Consider the following 23,879-nt stretch of genomic DNA (forward strand, 5'->3'; position numbering starts at 1 on the left):
CAGAAAGAGATGAGAGCAGAATTAGTGCACAGTGCATCATGTGACTGTTACATGTTTGAGGCTGAGCACTTTATATAACCAGACAGGTATACCAAAATCCAAGTTACCATCCTGTCCATAACAAAAGGAGCGAGGAGGCCTAGAGGCAACATTAGCGCAATCCAGTGCATGAACTTGGGGACAAAAAGCCAGCCATTCTCAACTTTCTTCTTTGGGCTACTTGTTTGTGAAAAATTTCACAAAAATCAAGTTTTTCTCGAGTACATGGGATGAGAGAGTTTTGGTAATATAATTTTAGGTATCCACATGCTTACAAGCCAATTAATCGGTAACGCATTGCTGACATTTATTTTAAAACAAAAATAACCTATAAGGCAATAATGATCTCTCAACAGCATTATTCATCACCAAGTAATGATCCTTTAGTAGACAATACATGACAATGTGGACATGGAAACAATACAAATAAATAGGACTTAAGGACTGCAATTGCAAGGCATTTAAATCAGTGAAATGCTGTCTCTCACATATGAACAAGGCAGATCAAAACTTGTTGGACAAGGAAGACTGATTTCTGCTCACAAATGGCACACAACCACACACACACACACAGACACACACACACACACACACACACACACACACACACAAACTTAACAACAAAAATTTGAGGTGAGAGCAAGAATTAAAACAAGCTGAACTACAGTGGATACACCCCATCCCATCTGAAACCATCAAGTTTCTAAGTAGCTATAAACAGCATGGTGAAATGGCAAAGCTTGTAGGTTTTAAAAACATTTAAAAAACAAAACAAACAACACTCTGAGTTGACATAACAGACATTTGTGACCTCAGCAGGACTCTGTATTTGCCTTATAAGACTCCTCTCACTTGCTACCAACAAAAAAAAGAATGAGTATATATATGTTTCTATACTGCATTGACAGCACCATCCTGGTGAGCCGAAATGAAGAGAACAACGTAAAGGCATGACCGACAGCCAGGCAGGGTTAACGGCAGTCTCACTGGGCCAGTGTGGGATTCAGCACTTTGTGACGAGAGCTCACACAATGAACTGTGGAATTAGAGTGTATGGGGAGACTTCCTCTTCATTCAAAATTCACCCCTAAATTCCACATTCTTCAAGTCTCTCCACTTTGGAGGTGTTTGGATGGGATTAGAAACTTGAAATGCCATTAAAGGTACAGTCCTCGTTTTGAATCCTCATGATCCTCTGACTGTCTGTTCTGTGTGCACCAAAAAAACTATGGTGCTCATCCTGTACATGGGAAACACTGCTGCTACAGGACAAAGTCCTTTTGGGCAAGTCTCAGATCAGTAATTCCGTATAGGATGGTAAAACAGACACTAAAAAGAAGAAAGAAAGAAAGAACATGATAATCCGTGTTTAACATTGAAAAGCGCTATATAAATGTGATTTATTATTATTATTAATATTATTATTATTAATGAATCTGACATAAAGTGTGATTTTTTTCTCTCCCAAACGCTAAAATAAGGCTACAAAAAACTTTTCATTTTGACTTGCTCACTGCACACAGCGTGCCTATTTCTATGGTAACGGTGGAAACAAATATAACGCTCAGGTGAGTTGAAAAGTCAGTTGAGCCGTTTCAAACAATGTGTTACATGTTCAGCGTTACCAATTCCCTGATTCTCTACTCATTTCCCGGTCAGTGATTTGTCTCCTCCATGTAACGTCTCTGTTCAGGAGCACTGAAGGGGGTCTATTTGACTGGTGTATTCAAATAGCAACAAGTTCGATCAGGATCGAGGACTGCACCTTTAATGCTATATCTGTTCCCAAACACATTTAGACCACACTTCACCCGATTTGTGAACACAGGTATGTGTTAATGTACATCTGGTTATGTTAGACTAGTTTAGCGGGGTGACAATTCAGAAGAGGATGTCATTCCTTCAAATCAAGGCCGTGGACAACATCAAAAAAAGACTGCTAGCACCAAACAAAGGAAAAATTCAATTAAATAATTGCTGGGCATTTCAGTTAAAACTTGTGCACCTATTTAAACCAGGGGCTTCAGTGTTTGGTTATCACTGGTGTATTAAAACAGGTGCATCTCTCTTACGTGGGCAGAGATATAAGAAATACGATTCATAGCCTACACTCGGATAAAGATATATTTATGTAAATAAATATCATGCGACATTTATGTATAGGTCCTGATTTCTTGCCAATGTCCTGTTTTGCTTCATTGTTTCAGTTGGTGCTAACTAATAACTAAAACCCTCATAGTGTCCTGTCGACTCAAACTTTACAAACTTGGCTTGTTTTTCGTGTTAAAACAAAAACACGACTCATCCACAGCCATAAGTGTATTTACAAGATTACAAACTCAGAGAGGTTTGGAACTGAGAGACAGTGGACTCCTGGGTCAGAGACCCACGAGAAGCTGTGAGGTATAGGTTAGCCATCCTCCTGTATCTACAGTAAGTGCCCTGGGCCAGGACGAGGCCTAGTTAAGCTCAGTGCAGTACTTCTGTTAGGGCAGCCCCTAGGGAGGGGCTGGTGAACGTCTCGAGAAATGCCAGAAACACACCCAGCACAGGTTCTCTTCGTATACATACTTTAAACCCAAACATAGGATTCAAAGGCTGGTAAACAATAAGAGATTATGATACCGTAAGGAAACGAACGTTTTCAAATGTGTGACTTAGTGACCTAAAATTAGGTCATGTACCACGATTTTGCATGTCTTGTGGAGGGCCCCCACTGTAGACGGTCAGTCTTTTAGTCAAATAGAGTTTGTGGTCAGAGGGGCCCTAGGCAGATCTAAGACCTGTCTGCTGCTTTCCTGAGCCTGGCCCCTCAGTGGCAGTCTGTGTAACATTGGAACAGTCATGATGAAATAGAGAGATGGAGAGAGTTGGAGGGCGGGGAGATGCCGCTGTGTCTGGTTGCATGGTCAGGGGGTGTTGGCCTTGAGGAACACCAGCTTGTTCATCTCCTCTGCGGTCACCTGCATCTTCCTCTTCAGTGCCAGGCTCTGCTGGCACATGCTGACGCACTCGCTGCGCACCCCCACGGCGGGCACGGCCAGCAGCCACAGTGCCAGACGTGCCAGCCTGGGGAACTTGTCCACGGCGGTGCTCCAGTACTGGAACAGGTCTGGCGTGGCGTGGAACAGCGGTTCTGCCAGGTACTGGAACAGCTCCTTCTTGACCCGCGCCTCCTCCGCCCCGTCTGCCCCCGCCCCGTCCACTCCCAGGCGGCAACGCTTCGCCACCGGAGACCCTTCGCAGTCCCCGTCCTCGGCGCCCGCACCTCCTCCACCCCCCCCGCCTGCCCTACCTCCTCCAGCGCCCGCTGCAACACCTCCCCTGGACCCTCCTCCTCCTCCGCCCCCACCAGCTCGTTCCCCGGGCTCCTTAATGACGGCGGCCATCTCGCACACATGGATCATGATGTCATCGTGCTGGTAGGCGAGTGCTGGGCGCAGCTTGAGCTGCGGGTCCAGCACCATGGCAACTTGGTGGGCGCGCTCCACCTTGAAGTGCTCCTTCAGCGCCTCCAGGAAGTAGTGGCACAGCTTGCTGCCGGTGCCCGCCTCGCCCGCCTTGGCCGTGAAGAGCTTCTCCAGGCGCAGGTAGACGGGCAGCACCTGCTGCAGGGTGGGCCGGCGTTCGCTGCCCAGCTCCAGCGCGGCCTGCCGCAATGGTGCCAGCAGGCATGCCAGCGTGCCCAGCAGGTGCTTGTTGAGGCCCTGCAGCAGCGGCGCCGTGCTCTTCGAGCGCCCGTACGCCTCGCAGATCGCCTCAAAGTTCTCGTGGACCTTGAGCAGAGCCTCGGCGGTCGTGTCCCAGCATGGCGGGCTCGGCGGGGGCTCCTCGGAGGGTTTCCCAACCCCATCCGCCCCGCTTCCTCCGCCCGCACCCCCTCCTCCCCCGTGCTGGAAGTTGGTTGTGCTGGCGATGTCCCGGCAAGTGGCCAGGAGCTCGCCCAGTTCGTGGAGGCCTCGGGCCTGCAGGCTGCGTCGGCCCAGCACTGCCTGCACCACGGCTCCCAGAGAGCACCCGGCGCAGCGCAGACTCACGCCCCCGCCGCCGCGCCCACTGAAGGCCTGTGCGGACGCCCACACCCGGCCCTCCGTTACGTAGACCGTGCGCATCTCGGACATGACGAACTCCGACAGCACGTTCTGTACCCAGTGGTGCACCTGCTCGGGCCCCTCCCTCAGGCCCGCCTCCTTCACGCCCAGCACGTAGCGCCGGGGGCGGCCCCCCTCCACCTGGTAGGCGGTGAGGACGTAGCAGGCGTCCGGCCCCGTCGTCTGTGAGTGGCAGGTGACGGCGATGCCTTGGGAGGCGCAGGAGCCCAGAGCGCACGTCACCTTCACCTTCACCTGGTTGTACATGCGTGGCAGCTGCCGGAGGGCCAGGAGGCTGAGGTCGGGGCCCAGGGCGTCGCGCAGGTTGTAGGCGCCGTGCCGCGCGCCCGTGTCCACCAACGTCTGGGCCAACTTCAGGAAGTCCTTGCTGTTGAGTGCGCTCAGTAGGCCCAGGTCGGCACCTATCAGTCTCAGCAGGCGCTCAGACACCTGCTGCCGCTCCTTCTCTGGTAACAGTCTGTTCTCTGCTAAAGTGAGAGAGCAAGAGAAAGAGGATGGAGAGAGAGAAGAGGGAGAGAGAAAGAGAGAGAGAGAGAGAGAGAGGTAGAGAGGGGGGGTGGGAAGGATGGATGAGTTCAAAAGGATAAAAGAAGAAAGAGAGAGATGATGGAGAGAGTGAGGGAGGAGAGAGAGAGAGAGGATGGGTGGGAAGGATGGATGAGTTCAAGATGACAAAGGAGGAAAGAATGAGGGAAAGAGAAAGAGGGAGAGAAGAGGCAAAAAGAGACAGAGAGGGAAGGAAGGATAGAGAGATGATCAGAAAGGAATCAATGCAGAAGAGATAGAGAGGAAGACACAAACATCAAAATCTGCTGCAACAAAACCAGACAAACATGGAGGAATAAAGACCATATACAGAATGACTGACAGAACAGGGACATCTCTATTCAGAGGTTGGGGGCATTTCTATTCAGAGGTCGGGGGAATTTCTATTCAGAGGTCGGGGCATTTCTATTCAGAGGTTGGGGGCATTTCTATTCAGAGGTTGGGGGCATTTCTATACAGAGGTTGGGGGTATTTCTATTCAGAGGTTGGGGGCATTTCTATCCAGAGGTTGGGGGCATTACTATTCAGAGGTTGGGGGAACGTCTATTCAGAGGTTGGGGGCATTTCTATTCAGAGGTTGGGGGCATTACTATTCAGAGGTTGGGGGAACGTCTATTCAGAGGTCGGGGCATTTCTATTCAGAGGTCAGGGGCATTACTATTCAGAGGTTGGGGGCATTACTATTCTATAAAAAAAGTAAGGATTTCTCCTACAGCAGGGGTATCCAATTAAAATTCTAAGGGGTCCAGTTTTAAAAATGTTCCTCAAGCTTGGGTCCGGAGGTCTATCACACATTTTTTATGACCGTTGATTTCACTGATATAGGACTGCATGTGTATTATGTACCAACAGTCAAGGCGTGCATTATGATTCAGGGGCATATTTAGCCAATATAAGTACTGTATAGGCGCTATGTAGTAGCCTATCTGTTTGATCAACAATTGACTATCAGATCAAATGAAGGTCTACATTTCAATAATATTTCAACAGTGTTTATTGTGTTTTTCCATATTATTAACATTAAACATAGTGTCCAGCATATTCCCTAGCAAAGTTTCAGCTACAGCACTCATGCACTCGTTGTTGGGCAGTGAATGAATTAGTCAGGATGATGGTAGATCGGGCATACTGGGCTTTAAGATCATGTATTTTCTGTGCTCGCATTTCGGATTTGAGAGGATTATTTTGTGCTTCATATCGTAGTGGCGTTTCACGTTGACGAGTGCCACCGTCTCAGAGCATATCAGGCACACAGGCTTACAGCTGCGCGCAGGCAGAATGAACATGTACACGTCTGTCCACTCCTCTTTTAAAGCTCGGTTCTCGCTGTCTACCTTTCTCTTCTTAGAGCATGCCATCTTTCTCTTCAACGCGAACTGCAATGAATATTTCCCTCTCAACTGTCACGCACTATTTTCTTCAGTCAATTTGTCTGCAGTTCGTGCGTGCACCAGTCCCACAGCTCGCAGCTAGCTTTACTGTAAAAGCGAGCCCGTGCTGCGTAGAGTATGCTATCATCTGATTGGCTACTGGCATTATAAAGTTTAAACAAAAGCATAGCCTACCATAAAGTTATGGTTAATTTAATGTATTTAACGTGTTTGCAAAAGTCACACATCAGCTGTTAAAACCGCTTGGTCAAATTATTATTTTTTTTTTTGCAATTGTGTCTCGGTCCGGAGACGACGTCAGTTGGGTCCGGACCCGGACCGCGGTCCGCCTATTGCCGACCCCTGTCCTACAGCATTCAACTGAACAAAAAAGCTTTGTTTCCATGTTCAATAATGGCCATGTAAGAACACGCCATGCCTCCGTCTAACCACTGAGTCACACTATGACCAGTTAATCTACTTTCCATCAGACACAGTCCCAGCATTAATAATACATTTAAGCGCAGACCATTAAAAAGGCTGCCAGAATGACTGAAAGTAAAGTGAAATACAGAAACCCTAAAATGTTTGCTTTGTTGACTAAAACTGACTTTTTCATTTCGTTATCAGCCACCTTTAGCTTTTGCGAGTGGCCAGTAACACAGGACTAAGGTGACCCGTTTTCAGATGGCCTGCTCTTACTGGACAGTCACTATAAGCCGACCGCAAGCCATCCTTTGGTCAGTGCTCCTGTCTTTTCAACCAATCAGGTAACAGGTATCACTGAAGCTCAACCTTTTCAGTCAATGCCACCATATGACCTAACCTATCATTACACAGTGATTGTGCTTCATGTGTTTTATTGTGAGTGTTCAGATATCTACTAACTGGTTGTGTGCCTTCGGGTGATGGGCTGCTCAAATGGCCCCTATGGCTAGTGCTGACTAATCACCAACAGAAATGCAGCTCTAAAAACGGATTGTGTGCGTTCAGCTGACGGGCAGCACAATCTGAACAACAATGCTAGCTAGCGCTGACAATCAGCAGAAACACAAGAATCTAAAAAGTGTCTGAGTGTTTCGCTAATAGCCAGCCATGACTGTACGCTCATGATAGCTGACGAATAACCACTATAAATACAGAGCACTGAAGAGTGATGTGTGTGTGTGTGTGTGTGTGTGTGTGTGTGTGTGTGTGTGTGTGTGTGTGTGTGTGTGTGTGTGTGTGTGTGTGTGTGTGTGTGTGTGTGTGTGTGTGTGTGTGTGTGTGTGTGTGTGTGTGTGTGTGTGTGTGTGTGTGCGCGCGCGTGGGGGGGTACACTCACGATGGGCTGTGTGGTTCCTTTGTGCGGGCTGAGGAGGCTTCCACAGCTGGTCCTGAGCCACTGGGGCAGAGCTCTTGGGAGATTCAGCTTTAGTGTTGTTCTCATTGTCCGCTGCGTAGAGACAAGAGAATGTACACACATACATGAGAAATAAACAGACACATACACAGCACATGTGTAAATGAATGACAAGAACTAACAAAATGCAAAAAACTTAAACTTAACAGAAATGATTAAAAAAAAAGACAAATCTTATGAAAACATAAAGCTGTTAGTATAACTTATAAGATGCAGAAAATGTACATGATGACCACCAATCAAGGTGAAGGGCAGTGATTAAAATATCTGGTGCTCATTGTTACATAATTCCAGAGAGCCCTGGAAAATACCAATTCAGGGAATGATCTAGGAAAAGAGTTCTCCTAGATGCTTGTGGATTATTCAGTTTGCAGAGTCATCCTTACAGGGTTTAACCGAAGGTGACTTTGTGTAATGAGTCAAGAGTGTGCCTTTAAGCAAGCTACAGAGTATAGCTCTCAGGTTACAACAAAGCATGTTCTCTGACTTCTCACACACCCACACACCTTTACTTCACCCTTCATCGTTTCACCTAACACTGCCTGTGGCAATTAACACGAACATGTCTTAGTATCTAGCCTCTACAGAAGGACTCCTCACACCTACCTGAACACTAGCAGAGTTATGCCTTAGTATTAGCCTGACGATGTCATACTCATAATTCTAGTCAGAATATGAGTCTGATACTGCTCCATGGGGCTGTGATTATGGGGCGTTTTTTCAACTGGACCAGGGTAAAAATGCCCCTTCGCTCAATTGGATATACCTCGAACCAATCAGAGCAACGTAGTATCACGACGGGCCAGCTGATACATTAAACTTTTACCGGATCCCGGTGAAGGACGGCAAAAACACATTATCGATCGACAAATGCCTTGATCGCGTTTCTCTATTTATTTTTTCAAAATTAATGTGCTGTCAATGTCTCATAAAACAGACTTGAATCCCCACATTTTAGCTCTCCAGTGGCAGCCATGTTTGTTGAAAACTAATTCAACCCAAGCGTTGGTGGCGTAGTTGATTATGTTACGGTTATCATCTGTCCATCATCGTATAAAGCCCGCCCTGAAAATTTGATTGTTCCGGCAGAATCCTACCTTGTGATAATTTTACCCCAACGGAGCAGTGCCAGACCGAACTTCCAGACCTCAAATGTTGTGGGCAGGGCTAAGTTCGGTCTGGTATCCAGGCTACCTTAGTATGGCTGACTTAGGACAACTTTTGTCTCAGCGTCTCTGCACCATTCACTCACCGGCGTGGGACTGCTGTGTGTGAGTGAGTGAGTGTGTGTGTGTCTGTGAGACATGTGTGTGTGCATGCATGTATGGGTATGTGTGCACTGTATTAGTCCATCAGCATGTAAGTGTCTCTGTGTGTGTATGTGTACGTGTTCTGTATTAGCTCTGTATGATCATCTTTGCACAGCTCACTCACCGGCGTGGGACTGCTGTGTGTGAGCGAGTTAGTGTGTGTGTGTCTGTGAGACATGTGTGTGTGCATGCATGTATGGGTATGTGTGCACTGTATTAGTCTATCAGTATGTAAGTGTGTGTGTGTGTGTGTGTGTGTGTGTGTGTGTGTGTGTGTGTGTGTGTGTACGTGTTCTGTATTAGCTCTGTATAATCATCTTTGCACAGCTCACTCACCGGCGTGGGACTGCATGTGTTCCATCAGGTTGTTGTAGAACTGGAACTGGATGCCACAGGCTCCGCATGTGTACGGCTCTAAACAAGAACAAAAGGGCCACGTTCTCGCTCAGAACACAGCGACAAACACACACACACACACAAACTCCTACGCAGTAGAAGCAGCAGTCTAAGAGGCTGGTCTGCTTCCTCTTGCTCTGCGCCGTGAAACAATTTATAAATGTAGGTCTGTGCCTCTGACTTACTGCGTTGACTAACTGTGGACGGGCTACTCGTTTCCCATCCACCCAAGCTTTAAGAAAAAAGGCTCAGGCCTCTCAGAGGAAACAAAAGGGAAATGCAATCGCTCACAGAGCCATGTAGTCGCTTTACGGCTGGCTTCCTCTTGCCCATTGCCAATGCCTAATCGAGAACACGGATTGCTACGGCCGACTGTCCGGCTTTTGTACGCGTTAAGGAGTCTCTGAGGTCGTCTTAATAGCTTTGTCTGTTCTTGTGACTCTCCACATATTACTCCCAAACCACCCCCCCACTCTTCCTGACTTAACACCCCCAACCACACACACACACACCTTTTATTTACGTCACGATGCAGTGTATCAGGCTATCGAGACAGGAAGGACAAATGAAGACGTGTTCAGAAATAATAATACAAAAAAAACAACATAAATTATCAAATGAAATAAAACAGCAAAAAAAAGAGCAAAAAAAAATCAAAAGTAAGGGAATGAAAAAATTGTGCGTGTATGTGTGTGTGTGTGTGTGTGTTTGTTGTGTGTTTGTTGTGTGTGGTTGGTGTGTGTGTGGTTGGTGTGTTAGTGTGGTTGGTGTGTGTGTGGTTGGTGTGTGTGTGTGTGTGTGTGTGTGTGTGTGTGTGTGTGTGTGTGTGTGTGTGTTGTGTGTGTGGTTGGTGTGTGTGGGTGTGTGTGTGTGTGTGGAGGAGGAAGGCTCCTACTCACTCTGAGTGCCGCTGAAGGGCCCGGTCATCAGTGGACTGCCGGGACCTGTGAGGGGAGAGCATCATTCTGCTTCAGAGTGCCCTCTTACTCTAACAGACCGACATGTAAGCTTGATTTATTCAGCAGGAAACTTGATCCACAGCACCTCTCTGCCAGGGCTGGATAACCGAACGGGCCTACCGGTATCTCTTATTTGTGGTTGAAAGAGGTATATTTTGTTAATTTGCTGTTGGCTTTCATTGAGTGTACCTGCGCTGTGTTAGAAAATGTGTATGTGCGCTGTAAATCCTGTTGAGGTACAGGTGAATTTAGTTATTGTGCTGTTGAAAAAAAAAGTAATTACATTTAAGTAATGTCTTGCGAGCGCACAATTGTTCCGGCCCTGCGCACGATGGGAAGGGGGCCTTTTACATGTCCAGGCCCAGGGGCTCATGGTTTCATAATCCGTCCATGCTCACAGCACTGCAATTCGCACATCGGAGGGACCTAACTGTGCCAGTGCGGCCGCTTCTGAATCACTACGCAGGGAGGATTTTACAGCCCAACCCGAGGCCTTTCATTTACCAGCACAGGCAGAAGATCACCTCTGGTGACCGCTGATTCTAGGACACACTTGGCCCTGATATGACCAAAATCAGTGACGTCATCTCCTACACGGAACAGCCTCTGGTTTGTCTTCAGAAGTTGTCTGAGAATAGCTGGCGATCTGCCGGAAAGACCAAGAGGCCTTGGTGAGGTCTAACTCTGATAATTCTCCTATGTAATCACATTATGAAAATAAGAGGCACCAGGGCCTATTCTTAGCTCCCAATTTGTTTGCACTGACTGTCCACAGAGCTGTTCTTTTCTTTAGAAACATCTGGAGGAATAAGTGCTTGACCCAAGACCTTACATGTTCCACCCAAGGAGACATAGGAGTGTAAAAAGGACACAAAGTGGGTTTTGAAACCTATGCAGAAATAAATAACCTGAATAATTTGGTCAACCTTGGTTGGAAAGGAAAAAAGCGAGCACCAATGGTAAAGTTAAAAAAAGTTGGCGCATTTCTGAGGGTTGGGTAATTGTGGGTCATTCAACTGAGACAACAGGGTGAGAAATAGACACAAATAACTTTTCTGACACACTTACGTTAATTACATTATTCAGAATATCCACTGAAAGCTGAAGTGTAATGCTCACTTTCAAGAACAATTTTAGAATGTGAAACATCATCGACCACAGATCATCTATCACATGGAGAAATGTTCATTAACTCCTTGTGAACATGTTCTCCCTATGTGTATGTGAGTGATGTATGTATGTCTGTGAGTTGTGTAAGTGTATAAGCTACTGGATGACCTACATTTCCCTCGGGATTCATAAAGTATCATTAGCAGCTTCAAACTAATTTGAGAGGACTTCATGAAATCAGGAGAGGGCTGGAAATGCTATCAAAAGAGGACGAGTAAAACACACTCCATATTTAAACTATATGACAAAAATGGAGAGAGTGACCTTTCATATAAATCGTCAAGCATCACTGTGCAAACCATACAGCAAAAATAAAAACTCACCGCTTGAGTTGTGGGAGTTATTGCCATCCACTGCGGACGGGTTCATTTTTCCCTCCATTTTCAGAACGAAGGAACTTTCTGGAACAGAGATTGAGCAAGAAATGAGGTGAGGTGATTGGACTCTCCTTGCCAAGGAAGAGGCAGGGAGAGCAGACACTTAGAACAGCATACATTACTGGGTAGGAAACCATATTAGCATCACTGAAGGGTTACCAACATGACTGCGGAATGTGAGGTGGTCTTTTGATGAGAGTTGGCCATGACACAGACAAGCAGCCGCCTTGACCTACTTAAAGTCTGTGCCACTTTCGAAAATAGATCACAAAATCAGGCATTTCAGCGCGTGCACACGTGCATGCACACACGCACGCACACACACACCCAACAAGTGGAACATCAATTCAATGAATTTTCTTGCAATTTTTCTTTTGCAAATGCAAAACACATGGATAGAAGTCTTTGGTTTCAGTTATATTTCCTATCTGTTAGGGGGCTAATGAGTCACCATTGCACATTACAAAAGTAGGGGACTCTGGGTCTAAATCACCTCCCTCAAAAAAACTAATTTCAACATTTTAAGAGAAGATAGATGCCGTTTTTTTATAATAATGCACCCAGTAATGTGAAGACGTCTATTTATGCTTGCCATTCTTTGTTAACAAGCTTGATAATTAATGGGATTGTCATCATGTCATTCATCTACCAACCAGATGTGAACAATGGAGGCTGATGCAAAAGTCCAGTCCTAGCCACATCTAAAAACTTCACATCATTTTCATTATTTCAGGAGCTCACTGATAAGACTGAGGCTTCTCTCTTAGAAACTGAGAAGGTGAAGTTAATTAGTGTATGGTCAGCTGAGACCAGAATATTCACATAAAATAAACATATGGATTCTACCTAAGGTCAGAGTACCAGGGTACGTATGTGTCTGTGTGTCTGATGGGCAGTCTGTGTGTCTGTTGGGCAGTCTGTGTGTCTGTTGGGCATTATGGACCATATCGGCAATGTGTTTTTTTGGGCTAAATGTTCTATTAAAAATGTATAGAACAAATCCAATGCATTGCCCGCATGTACATTTCCTCAATAGGCCCAGAAAACTTCTGAAACTATTTGCACTATACACCTGTAGCGTACACACCTGTATATTGTACACCTGTAAAGGACACAACTACGTTCACACCTGTAGAATATACTCCCATATATACACCTACAGAGTACACACCTATGTCATACACCTTTAGGAGTATACATCTGTAGAGTATTCACTTATGTATACACCTATTTGCACTATACACCTGTAGCTTACACACCTACAGTCATGGACGAAAATGTTGGCACCCCTGCACAAATGTTTTTGTATTCACATGTTTATTTACTTAGTTTGCATTGGAAAAACACAAAAAATCTGAGAAATAATGCCAAATCTGACTTTATTCCACCTAAAACTCAAAAAAGGGCCGGACAAAATTATTGGCACCCTCAACTTTATAATAAGTAGAACACCCTTAAAAATAAAGAAATACAAATATCTGAAATCAATTGCTTCCTGTAACCATTAATGAGGTGTCTTACACCTCTCTACTGGAATTTCGGACCACTCTTCTTTTGCCAACTGCTCCAGGTCTCTCACATTTGAAGGGTGCCCTCTCCCAACTACTGATTTGAGATCATGCCCCAGTTGTGCTATGGGATTAAGATCTGGACTCATCTCGGACACTTCAGAACTCTCCAGTGCTTTTTCTTAACCATTTCTGGGTACTTTTTGAAGTGTGCTATGGGTCATTGTCCTGCTGGAAGACCCATGTCCTCTGACGGAGACCCAGCTTTCTGACACTGGGCCCTACATTGCGCCCAAAAATGATTTGGTAGTCCTCAGATTTCCTGATGCTATGCACACAGTCAAGGCATTGGGTTCCAGCAAAGCAACCCCAATATACCAGCTCCACCATATTAGCCTGTAGGGACCGTGTTCTTTTCTTTGAAGGCCTCATCTGTTGTCTGTAAACTGCTTTACCAAAAAAGCTCTACTTTGGTCTCATCTATCTACAGGACATTCTCCCAGAATGATTTTGGCTTCCCCAAAAAAGCTTTTTTACGTCTCTGTGTCAGCAGTGGGGACATCTGGGTCTCCTACCATAGCATCCCATTTCATTCAAATGGCGACGGATAGTGCAAGCTGACACCGTTGTACCCTTTGTCTGCAGGGTAGCTTGAATTTATTTGGAAGTTGTTCTAGGTTATTTATCCACCATTCAAACAATCTTTTGTTGCATTCTGTCATCAATTTTTCTCTTCCTTCCACATCCAGGGAGGTTATCGACAATGCCATGGGCTGTAAACTTGTTGATGACATGGCGCACAGTGGACACAGGAACATTAAGATCTCTGGAGATGGACTTGTAGCCTTGAGATTGTCCATGCTTTTCTACAATTTTGGTTCTCAAGTCCTCAGACAATTCTTTGCTCTTCTTTCTTTTCCCCATGCTCAGCGCGGTATACACAGACACACAACACAAAGGTTGAGTCAACTTTGCTCCATTTTAACTGGTTGCAAATGTGATTTCTATATTACCAGCATCTGTGGCTCGCCACAGGTGAGTTTAAATAAAGATTAAAGGAGCATTACATGCTTCAAATACAATTATTTCTTAAGGGTGCCAATAATTTTGTCCGGCCCATTTTTGAGTTTTATGTGTAATAAAGTCAGATTTGGCATTATTTGTCAGATTTTTTGTGTTATTCCGATGCAAACTAAGTAAATAAACATGTGAATACAAAAACATTTGTAATTGCAACACTTTTCTGGGAGTAGTGGTGCATTATCTGACAGAAGTGCAGGGGTGACAACATTTTCGTCTATGACTGTATGTATACCGTATACCTGTAGAGTACACTCCTACGTACACACCTCTAGAGTACACACCTACGTATACACCTGTAGAATATACTCCCATATATACACATTCAGAGTACAAACGTCATACACCTTGAGAGTATACATCTGTAGAGTATAGACTTATGTATACACCTTTAGAGTATTCACTTATGTATATACCTATGTCTTACCTAAAGGTCCACGATCAGACTTGTTTGAGGTGTATTTGTTGACATTCTTCTTCTGTTGGGCACGAGTCGACTGCAGGTCAAATGAATGACCTGTGTAAAAGAGAAACAAAGCACATTTGCCAAAGGGATTCACACAAACCAATCAGAGAGATGGAGCATTCACACCAATCAATCAAAGAGAGAATAGAGATTCATATCAACCAATCAGAGATTCACATCGACCAATCAGAGAGAACAGAGATTCACATCCACCAATCAGAAGAGGCAATTTTCTCATCGGCACTGGAGTGGACAACCTACTTAGGGGAGTGTGCAGGGCGACATGTTCCTGGTAGGGGTTGAAGTACTTGTACTGTTTTCCACAAAACTCACAGGTGTAGCTCCCAGTTTCTGCAGGAGAGAGTGAAGAAGATGACTTTAGAGTATAAAGCTGATGAGAAACCATTGCACCTATTCTGGCTCAGTTGATTCTTTAAAGACTATATCATTATGATTGAGTGTCCAGCACAGAGAACTGAGTGGTGGTCACCATGCTCAAATTATGTGAGGTGTCATAACGGCAATGTCTGTCCACGAGAAAGTGAACGAAAAAGTCCTGATCCGCTCGGTGTGCGAATCTAGCTTTCCAAATCTCTGACGACAGAGGATGTAAAAAGTTCACAATTCTAATGTCCCTTTCCTGGCTACCATGTCTGGTCTGTACTGCAAGCCCTGCTCTCAATACTGCAACAGCCCAAGAGTTTATGTCTCTAAAGTCTTCTCTTACTCGGTCCGATCTTCTGGTAGCCCTCCACTTCTTCCTTTGGCTCTTCCACTGGTATGACGTGGTCATACGGGTCTGATGAAATTCACAAAGGCACAACAAAAGAAGAAGTCACAAAAGACATGCTGCAAGACTCCTGCAATTATTCTGTTCAGACAGCCAAACGCGAGACAAAGAATTCAGCATTAACACTGCATTACACAAGTTTTCATCATATAAAGCACAAGGTGTATTATTAGTCAAAGGCACTGAAGATTGTTGGATTTTGGAATAACAGTGTTGTCCTCTAAAGCAAAGAGACGGATGTCAGAGATGTGTGTAATTGTGTCTAGTGTAACTACTACTGTTCAAAATAAACACATCAACCCCACCCCCCAAAAAAACTAAAGCCAACAACCTTATTTGAAATCTAATTTTGAGTGATTCTTTTCCAAATATAAATGTCATTGGCTTTAAAGGAAAACATGAAAGCATGAGTTATTACTGAAAACAACACAACCATATTTCAAATAGTTTTGTAATTGACTGGTAGACTGATTTCCCCTCCATTAGAGACAAGAGAGCTAGGAGAAGCAGGGGGCTCAGGTCAGGTTCACCATGACATCTCAGGACACAAATTGGTGTGTGTTTTCCAAGCGCAGGGGGAAGTGGTCCATACCATCTACGGCATGCAGGTCACGGTGTTCCTGAAAGCAGCTGTAGTACTTGTATTTTTTCCCACAGACGTCACACGTGTAGCGGAAGGAGTCTGCGTTCAAAGAACAAGGTAATTACGTATCGACAACATATTAAACCACCAGAAACACACACAGGACCAATTTCCAGGGAAAATGTAAAACCGGTGTCAGCTATTACAGTATCCATCACTCACAGGTGTATTTTGAAATTTTTTGAAATATACAAAAATCTGCCTCTCACACCGTGAGCCCAGATCTGTGAAACAAAATGGAGCTGCTGGCATAGGCAGATATTACAAAACCGTTTTGACGTTTTTTAAATTCCTAGCTAAAACTGCTGAAGATTTTACCTCTTTACATTTTTTTTTTTTAAATGGACCTAAATGAGCAATTTTAATGACACGTTTGAAGTTGTTTTCCTAGTGACGCTACACTACAGACAAATAATAAATGTATGCCTATATTAGGTGAAGGACCAACCCTAAACAAAGGAATGAAGTAGGTAAATATGAAGGCCTGATTCTGTCCTTCATGGTGTTTCAGTGATAATATCCAGAGATGCTCAATCCTCACACTGCGTCTCGCTGACTAACTAGAGTATACTGTCTGTAATTAGATGGTGAAATATGGACCACAGATCCTCAGCGCTCACATACTTACTGTTTGCAGGTGGGGATGCGGCTTCTCCAGAGGCACCTTCAGACTCTGCAGGGAGAGAAATGTATTTTACTTCATAACCTGCATGATGGATGGCAACAACAACAACATTACAGTATACTGGCTTATAACAGGCACTTGATCACTGTTACCTCTTTTCTACCGACAGTAAATGGGTTGAGTTCTGGTTTGCCCACCAATTTTGGAGACATTCGGAGCATTTCGACCAAAAATAAATTGTTAAAAAAAAAAAAAAGACAAAGAAAGTAGTTTTTTCACCAGTGCGAACCATAACAACACTGTACGCTTGTAGGCAATGAATGCAATCCGGCATCCTGCTGCTACGGTTCACTGCCGTTGTGTTTTCTACAATGCTCTCAGTTGATGATGCATCCTTGATCAGAATGGTTCCGTTTTTTTCTTCTAGCTCACCTTTACCTGTGTTCAGCACCTGGGCCTGGAGTGGAATGTCAGGCCACTAGGGTGCGCTTGACCATTGAGAACTGACTGATGTACGAGGCTGAATATAGTTAAAAAAGTTACGTGTGCTGCTGAAGAATAACATCGTCGTTGCTGTCTGGTTTAACAGAGCTAGTTCACATCATACCATGTTACAGGGCCCATCTTGCGTTGAACGTGCACATCTGTTCTTCCCTGTGAAAGGTGAACATGCCTGTGATGGATGCTGTGTGACAGCTGTGGTACTGTGTGGCAGTGTATGCTTCTCACCTCTGTGCGCACGAACATGAGTCTGAAAGCAGTTGTAGTACTTGTACTTCTTCCCACAGATCCCACACACATAAGAACCTGCAGAGAATAACACATATGTACAGTAAAATAATTGTACAGCTCACCTATTCAAAGTCCAGTTTATCTAATAGAGCGGAGGGGGGGGGGGGGGGAGAGGGGGGGTATTCCAAAAAGCCGGTTTACTTAAAACTCTGGGATCTTTGGGAAACTGGATTTTTCATTCCACAGAAAGGAAACTCAAACTTTGGTTCAGTTACCATGGTAACCGACTGTGAAACAAGCCTGCTGGTTGACAGTTTTTTCCGTTTTTCTCCCCATCACCTCCGAATAGACTGCCATCATTTCTTGATGACTAACTAATCGATTTACCATTTTTAAATTAAAATACAATTTTCCTCAATAATATTCCACTACTTTTTCAGCTGTGATATTGAAGAAAGTGTGGTTAAATGTTAAATGAATGGACTCAAAGTAAACTCATTGACTAGCACAGCAAATTTATCAAAGTATTGCAGTTTTTTTGTGCTGCAATGTGCACTGCAGCCACTACATCACCCACTAATCGCTGACTTGTGAGGAATGCTAAATTCCCTGAATGGGGAAACAGTCATCACGATCAGCAATTACAGGATTCAGATCTGCTGAGAATGCCATTAGCCACTGTTGTGCTTGTAACTTTATACAATTCTGTGTAAAACAAAACAAAAGGGGAAGTCTGTGAGGGTATTTTGTCTTTACTGTTAGGGTGCCTAAAGGGTGCTTCTTTTATATTGCTATGATGACGTCATTTTAAAAGCAAATTCTGCAGATAGTCCCTTTAGGGGGAGCTCACTGAGGTCAACTGGTCTAGTGATTTACCCAGGCAACCACAGCAGACATGCCAAAGAGCTGCTGGAGTTTAGCATTTAGCATTTCCCCTGCATGAGCTAACATGCTGTTTCAGAGACAGGCTGCCAGCTCTCATACTGGGAGTCGTGAATCTGTGGCCGGGTAGCCAGGGTTCAGACTGCCATGTCCAGTGAAGTGATCCAACAACCGAAGGAGAAGAGAAAGAAAAAGAAAACAAAAACAAAAACTTTCTACTACTTTCTTTACATGTCCCTTCAGTACAGCTAGTGAGCGAATTCTGGGCTTCACGGGTAGATACTCAGGTCATAGAAATCAGCCAAAAGATTGAACATATGGTGGTTTTATCTGCCTGCATTTCAACGTCAGTAGTTCATCTTTCTGCAGTCCTGAAACTCTGGCAGCACACTGCACACAGTCCAGAGGGTAGGAACCAATGCCCCTCCAGAGTCCTAGAGATTAATCACCTGTGCAAAGGTTTTTTTTTACATTCCTGTGAATTCAAAAATCTTTTATTTCAGGCATTTTACAACACATCTGTTTGCATCTCTCCTCTCCCAGAAAAACGTGTACCAAAAAACAAACCAAACTATAACACTCTCAACGAGTATATTCTGCACTGAGCTACCACACACTCATTATATGACACTGTATGCACTTTAGTTTCCAGGAAAAGCAAAATATGCATCTTTTATAAATTCATGTGTAGGAGCAAACTGCCGTTTCCAAGAATTGTTATGTGTTACATTACATTTGTTATGAGCAACCATCTTAAGGCTAGCGGTTCATTTTAACTTCTGCCATCTACCCTGGATACCACAGAATTCACCAGTATTGAAAAACACACACACAGATACACAAGACACCCAAAGACAGGGTTCCAGGTCTCTGTTTAAGTGTCATGATGAGGAAATTGTATAAGATTTTGAAGAGTTTTTGCTCATTAAGAGGTCTGGCTTGAGCAATCTCATTAATATAGACCAAAGTGGAATTGTTAACACGGCTTTGTGTTTCTCTTGAGGAATGCCATTTACTCGTAATTTAGATCATCACGACAGTCAAAACTTCCCAATATGATGAGGCTGAACAACCAAGATGTGATTTTGATGTGTCCTTTCTGACTCGGTTGATGGGCATAAAAGTTAAGACATTTCGAGTTGCATGACTACTAGGCCTAAGAGTCTGCTGTTCTTGGCGAATCCTTGATGAAACGCCAACGTTGGTTCAAGTTCGCTTGGAAGCATTAAGGCACTTGGGAAGGCAGCTTAGCAAAAGATTCAGTTTTATATGTTTGATATTAACTCGGGCTTTCCAATAACGGGTCACGGGAATAACTGGTTTGAATTTTTTGACTCCTTCAATAATCTTACAGAAATACGTAGGTTATTTAAGGTAATAACAATGGCAAACATATAAGAAGGTGGGTGGGTGTTTCTGGGGTCATATGCTAATATGTCTGGCTCCAACCATCTTGTCGTGGCTGAACCTTAAAGCCAACAAGTCAAGTTTAATGGATCTGGCTCCAAAACATACAAAAGCCAAGAACTAAGTCTGAAGGCTCTGGCTCCAGACCCCTGGTGTTATTCAAACAGAGTGGGGGTTTTCTGATATGACTTGGAATGAAAACATTCACCAAAATCTAACACAGGGTACGCATATATTATACTAATTTATTGCAAAGAACAATTATTTGTTAGCCTACACAAGTCACTTGTGTCCAAGCCATGTTATGAATAACCTTGTGTTTGTGTTTCCTATTTCTATTTTCTAATGATCAATTAATTGTTAATCTCGTTGAACATGCATTAACATAAATGCAGACAAATTTCGAATTGCACAACTACCAGACTACTACCATTTATAACTTATGGTTAGAAATGAACAAATTAAAAGTACACTCGCCCCGTGTTCCAAACATAAAACAGCTATACGCTATAGAAATAGTGCGAGAGTGTGTAATGATTTATGAATCTAATCTCAACATATTTAAGTACACAACTCAGATGACTCAACTCAACACATTATGTATGGATGTCTCAATAACATCAAATTACTACATGTTTGTTGAAGCTTATTCATTGCAATGAACGATTGTGTACTTTTAACACAGGCTAACGTTAACTTCACTTATGCAATCATTGAATCAATTGAGACTACCTTACTGCCTAATGTGAACTATGCGAATAGCTGGCTTATAGTAGAGCCACATCTTGGATGTGGATTGCTAAACTATTCAGGTATGTGACAGTTTTAATGAATAAAGAAATCTGATTGGTCTGTTTACACATGATGAAATATGCTTTATTTGAGTGTTAACTGTACATTCCACAAAGCGAAATGGGCACTCCAGTTTCGATTATATACCTTCTTCTAACTTATCCTGCTGTAGGTCGTTGGTGCCTGGCATCCAGACTTTATTGCATGAAAAACCTCAACTTTAACTTCCCACTTGACTGAAATGGGTGATGTTTACACCAAGGCATCATGTTATGGGCCAATTCTGCAGGGATAGAGGCCCAAAAGTAGTACAACAAAATGTTTTTTGTTGTCGTGGTTTAAGGCCCCAGGCCATTAGCCTAGCTAGCCTAGCCCTGGCTCACGCGATAGTGGAATCACGGCTACTGTGCTTGTATACTCGCACTCATAGAAATTCTCCACAAACTGATACAACCTCATGGCAGCATTACGTAAACTTTAAGGCTGCAGTGGGGTGGTGTTCTATCATTTTTTGCTGTCCTATCTAAATCGCATACCAGAAACAGTTGGGTAGAAGAAACTGATAGAACGCTGACGAAAGTCGAATTATTAAGTATCTGTATCTGTGCTCTGTATAGAATCTTAGACAAATGTAAGAATACATACTCGTACACACTGGACAGACGGCAAGAGGAACTTGAGGAGAATTCGACAAAAAATGTAATGGATAATAATCAAGGATTGCACCTTTAATGTGTGCAGTCTATAATGAGCAGATAGCCCAGGTGACACAGCACATAGCACAGAGTCCACGGCCATACCCTGAGCCTGAGAGCTCCGCGACCCTCCGATGACCACACATATCTCGGCCGGTGTGTTGCCCTCGCTGACTTTGCCGTTGCTGGCAGGCGCTACTGAGGTGGTGCCAGGCTCGGTGGTGCCAGGCTCGGTCTTGACGGCAGACGGGGAGGGGGAAGGGATGGGGGTGTCCTGGGTGCTTATGGCCTCCCCCTGGTCCAGCCCAGGGTTGGGAACCTCCTGAGCACTCATGGCCCTGGACACGTTCAGCCAGAGCTGCTACTGGTCCAGCTACAGAGAGAGTGTGAGCACGAAAAAGGGAGGTAGAAAGAGAGAGACAGAAAGATAGAGATGGAGGAAGGGAGAAAGAGAGAGACTTGACTTTATTAACAGTAAAAAAGAAAAAAAAACACTCAAATAATAAAAACCAGACATACTAATAACCAAAACAGAAAGAAAAAATTAAAAAACAACCCCACCCACATAGAAAAATAAATAATTGGATTAACCAATTAAGGATCAATTAACCCAGCACGCCCTCTTCTTTGACCTTGCAAATACATTCCTACATGTAATGAACATTCCTATTCCTAAAGGGGCAGAGAGGCAGAGCGAGAGATGGCTTGTTCATTAGTAAGAAATAAAGTTTGGTATAAATAGAGCGACTTGGCTGGACATAAAGCAAATTCAGACAAGATCTCACATTGCCACAAATGATTCTCTGAATTCAAATCTTTTAAATTTGGGAAAGCACACTAAAGGTAGTGCTTTTAGTGTAGTCTAGTGTTAGTGCTTTTTTATGAGGAGCCAAAGTACGACATAGCCCTAAAAAAAAAAAAAAAAAAACACGATTGAGTTGAATTAAGCAAAGGGACAAATTCCCTCTTTGGCATGGAAAAAGACTATCAAGGGTAGGACTTTTGAGCTTTGGCAAAGATCCCTGGTAAATAGTGATCGATAAAATCCTTTATCACACATTTATCCTCTTGATGCTACACTAAGGGTTTCGCCTAATGAATCTGAGGATGTTGATATCATGGGTACGGGGAACACTGGGAGGGCTGGGGAGTTGTGTGGTTTAAAAAAAAAAAATATGCATGTCTCTGGCAGTGTGTGTGTGTGTGTGTGTGTGTGTGTGTGTGTGTGTGTGTGAGAGAGAGAGAGGTGTGAATGTGAGCGTAGAGTGTTTAGTGAAAAAAAGAAATCTGCATCACAGTGGTTGAAATGCAATAACAATTTGTACAAAAAAAGGCAAAATAACAATTTGCACAAAAACTGCAGGGTTTCAAATACATCTACAATAAAGTTACAGAAACATATAGCTTTGTGCCCATGTTGAACAGTCATGGCATGGGAGAGTATGAGGCCCATGTTGAACAGGTATGGTATGGGAGAGTATGAGGCCCATGTTGAACAGGTATGGTATGGGAGAGTATGAGGCCCATGTTGAACAGGTATGGTATGGAAGAGTATGAGGCCCATGTTGAACAGGTATGGTATGGGAGAGTATGAGGCCCATGTTGAACAGGTATGGTATGGAAGAGTATGAGGCCCATGTTGAACAGGTATGGTATGGGAGAGTACGAGGCCCACGTAGGACACCAGACAGAAAGGTTTGGGCACAGGGTCACTCAGAATCAGTTTGGTTTAAATCAGCTTAATTTGGTTTTGCTCTCAGCTCTCAGTTTAGTTGAACTTAAAGGATCTTTGGTTGAAAATAAATAAGGTTTAGGGAGGTTATGACTGGTTCACTGGTTATGAATGATAATGATATATATATATATATATATATATATGTATATATATATATATATACACACACACACAAAATAAAAGTATCCAGGGTGTTTAGTAATTTCTCAGCAGGTACAACATTTAAGTAGAACTTCATTGAAAGAAAAATGCTAATGCAGTGCTTTACAATAAATATAGTGATTATGGTGTATTTTTTCCTAAAGGTAGCCTTTATAAATAATTTAATAACTGGAGTGGTTTGCAACAAACTAAGCTACAAAACATGTCATTTGAATTACATTGAGGGAGCTAGGCCTATCTGGCTGTGTGGCTCATCTTGTCTGCAGGCCTATGGAAGACACACCTTTCTGACTAAACATATGTCAAAATGTTGTTGCAGTTATCCAGATCACTTTGAATAGGGCCTAATAGGTCTTATTGAAAATATTGGAAATTTCTACCTCAAATCTTCTCGGCTCACGATTTTGTCTTCGTGGCATTCATTAGACTGAAACCGCGTTCACAGTCGGCGCTAGATGCTTGGAATGTGCCACAAATGTCAAGAAGTTGTACCAGATCTGGAAAATGCTCACCTTTCAGCGACCACCTTTTTTCAATAACCGTGAACTTGAATTCGACAAATGCGTCCCGGGACTGCGTCGAACCTTTTCGCAAGATTGGTCACGTCATTCAGCCCATGATCAAATTTACTAACTGCACGATCCAACGTGTCCGGCTCAAAGGAAGCCCACTCAGCTCTAG

At 43.8% G+C, this 23,879-nt stretch overlaps 1 protein-coding gene across 1 annotated transcript in view; it reads right to left on the bottom strand.

The window, feature by feature from the left end:
* Positions 1–2,948: 2,948 nt before the first annotated feature.
* The window catches only part of znf618 (zinc finger protein 618), a gene marked incomplete at its 3' end in the record, with an annotated part of 28,894 nt that continues 7,963 nt past the window's right edge, over positions 2,949–23,879 (bottom strand). The window contains exons 3-14 of the mRNA XM_080846917.1: positions 21,407–21,674; positions 17,523–17,600; positions 16,797–16,841; positions 16,118–16,207; positions 15,463–15,534; positions 14,997–15,086; positions 14,697–14,786; positions 11,628–11,705; positions 10,075–10,119; positions 9,116–9,193; positions 7,392–7,502; positions 2,949–4,618 (exon numbers count right to left, since the gene is read on the bottom strand). Coding sequence (XP_080703043.1) covers positions 2,949–4,618; positions 7,392–7,502; positions 9,116–9,193; positions 10,075–10,119; positions 11,628–11,705; positions 14,697–14,786; positions 14,997–15,086; positions 15,463–15,534; positions 16,118–16,207; positions 16,797–16,841; positions 17,523–17,600; positions 21,407–21,635 — 2,676 coding nt within the window. The 5' untranslated portion in view covers positions 21,636–21,674. The remainder of the gene's footprint in view (positions 4,619–7,391; positions 7,503–9,115; positions 9,194–10,074; positions 10,120–11,627; positions 11,706–14,696; positions 14,787–14,996; positions 15,087–15,462; positions 15,535–16,117; positions 16,208–16,796; positions 16,842–17,522; positions 17,601–21,406; positions 21,675–23,879) is intronic.

Source organism: Sprattus sprattus, assembly GCF_963457725.1.
Source record: "Sprattus sprattus genome assembly, chromosome: 11".
NCBI lineage: Eukaryota > Metazoa > Chordata > Actinopteri > Clupeiformes > Clupeidae > Sprattus > Sprattus sprattus.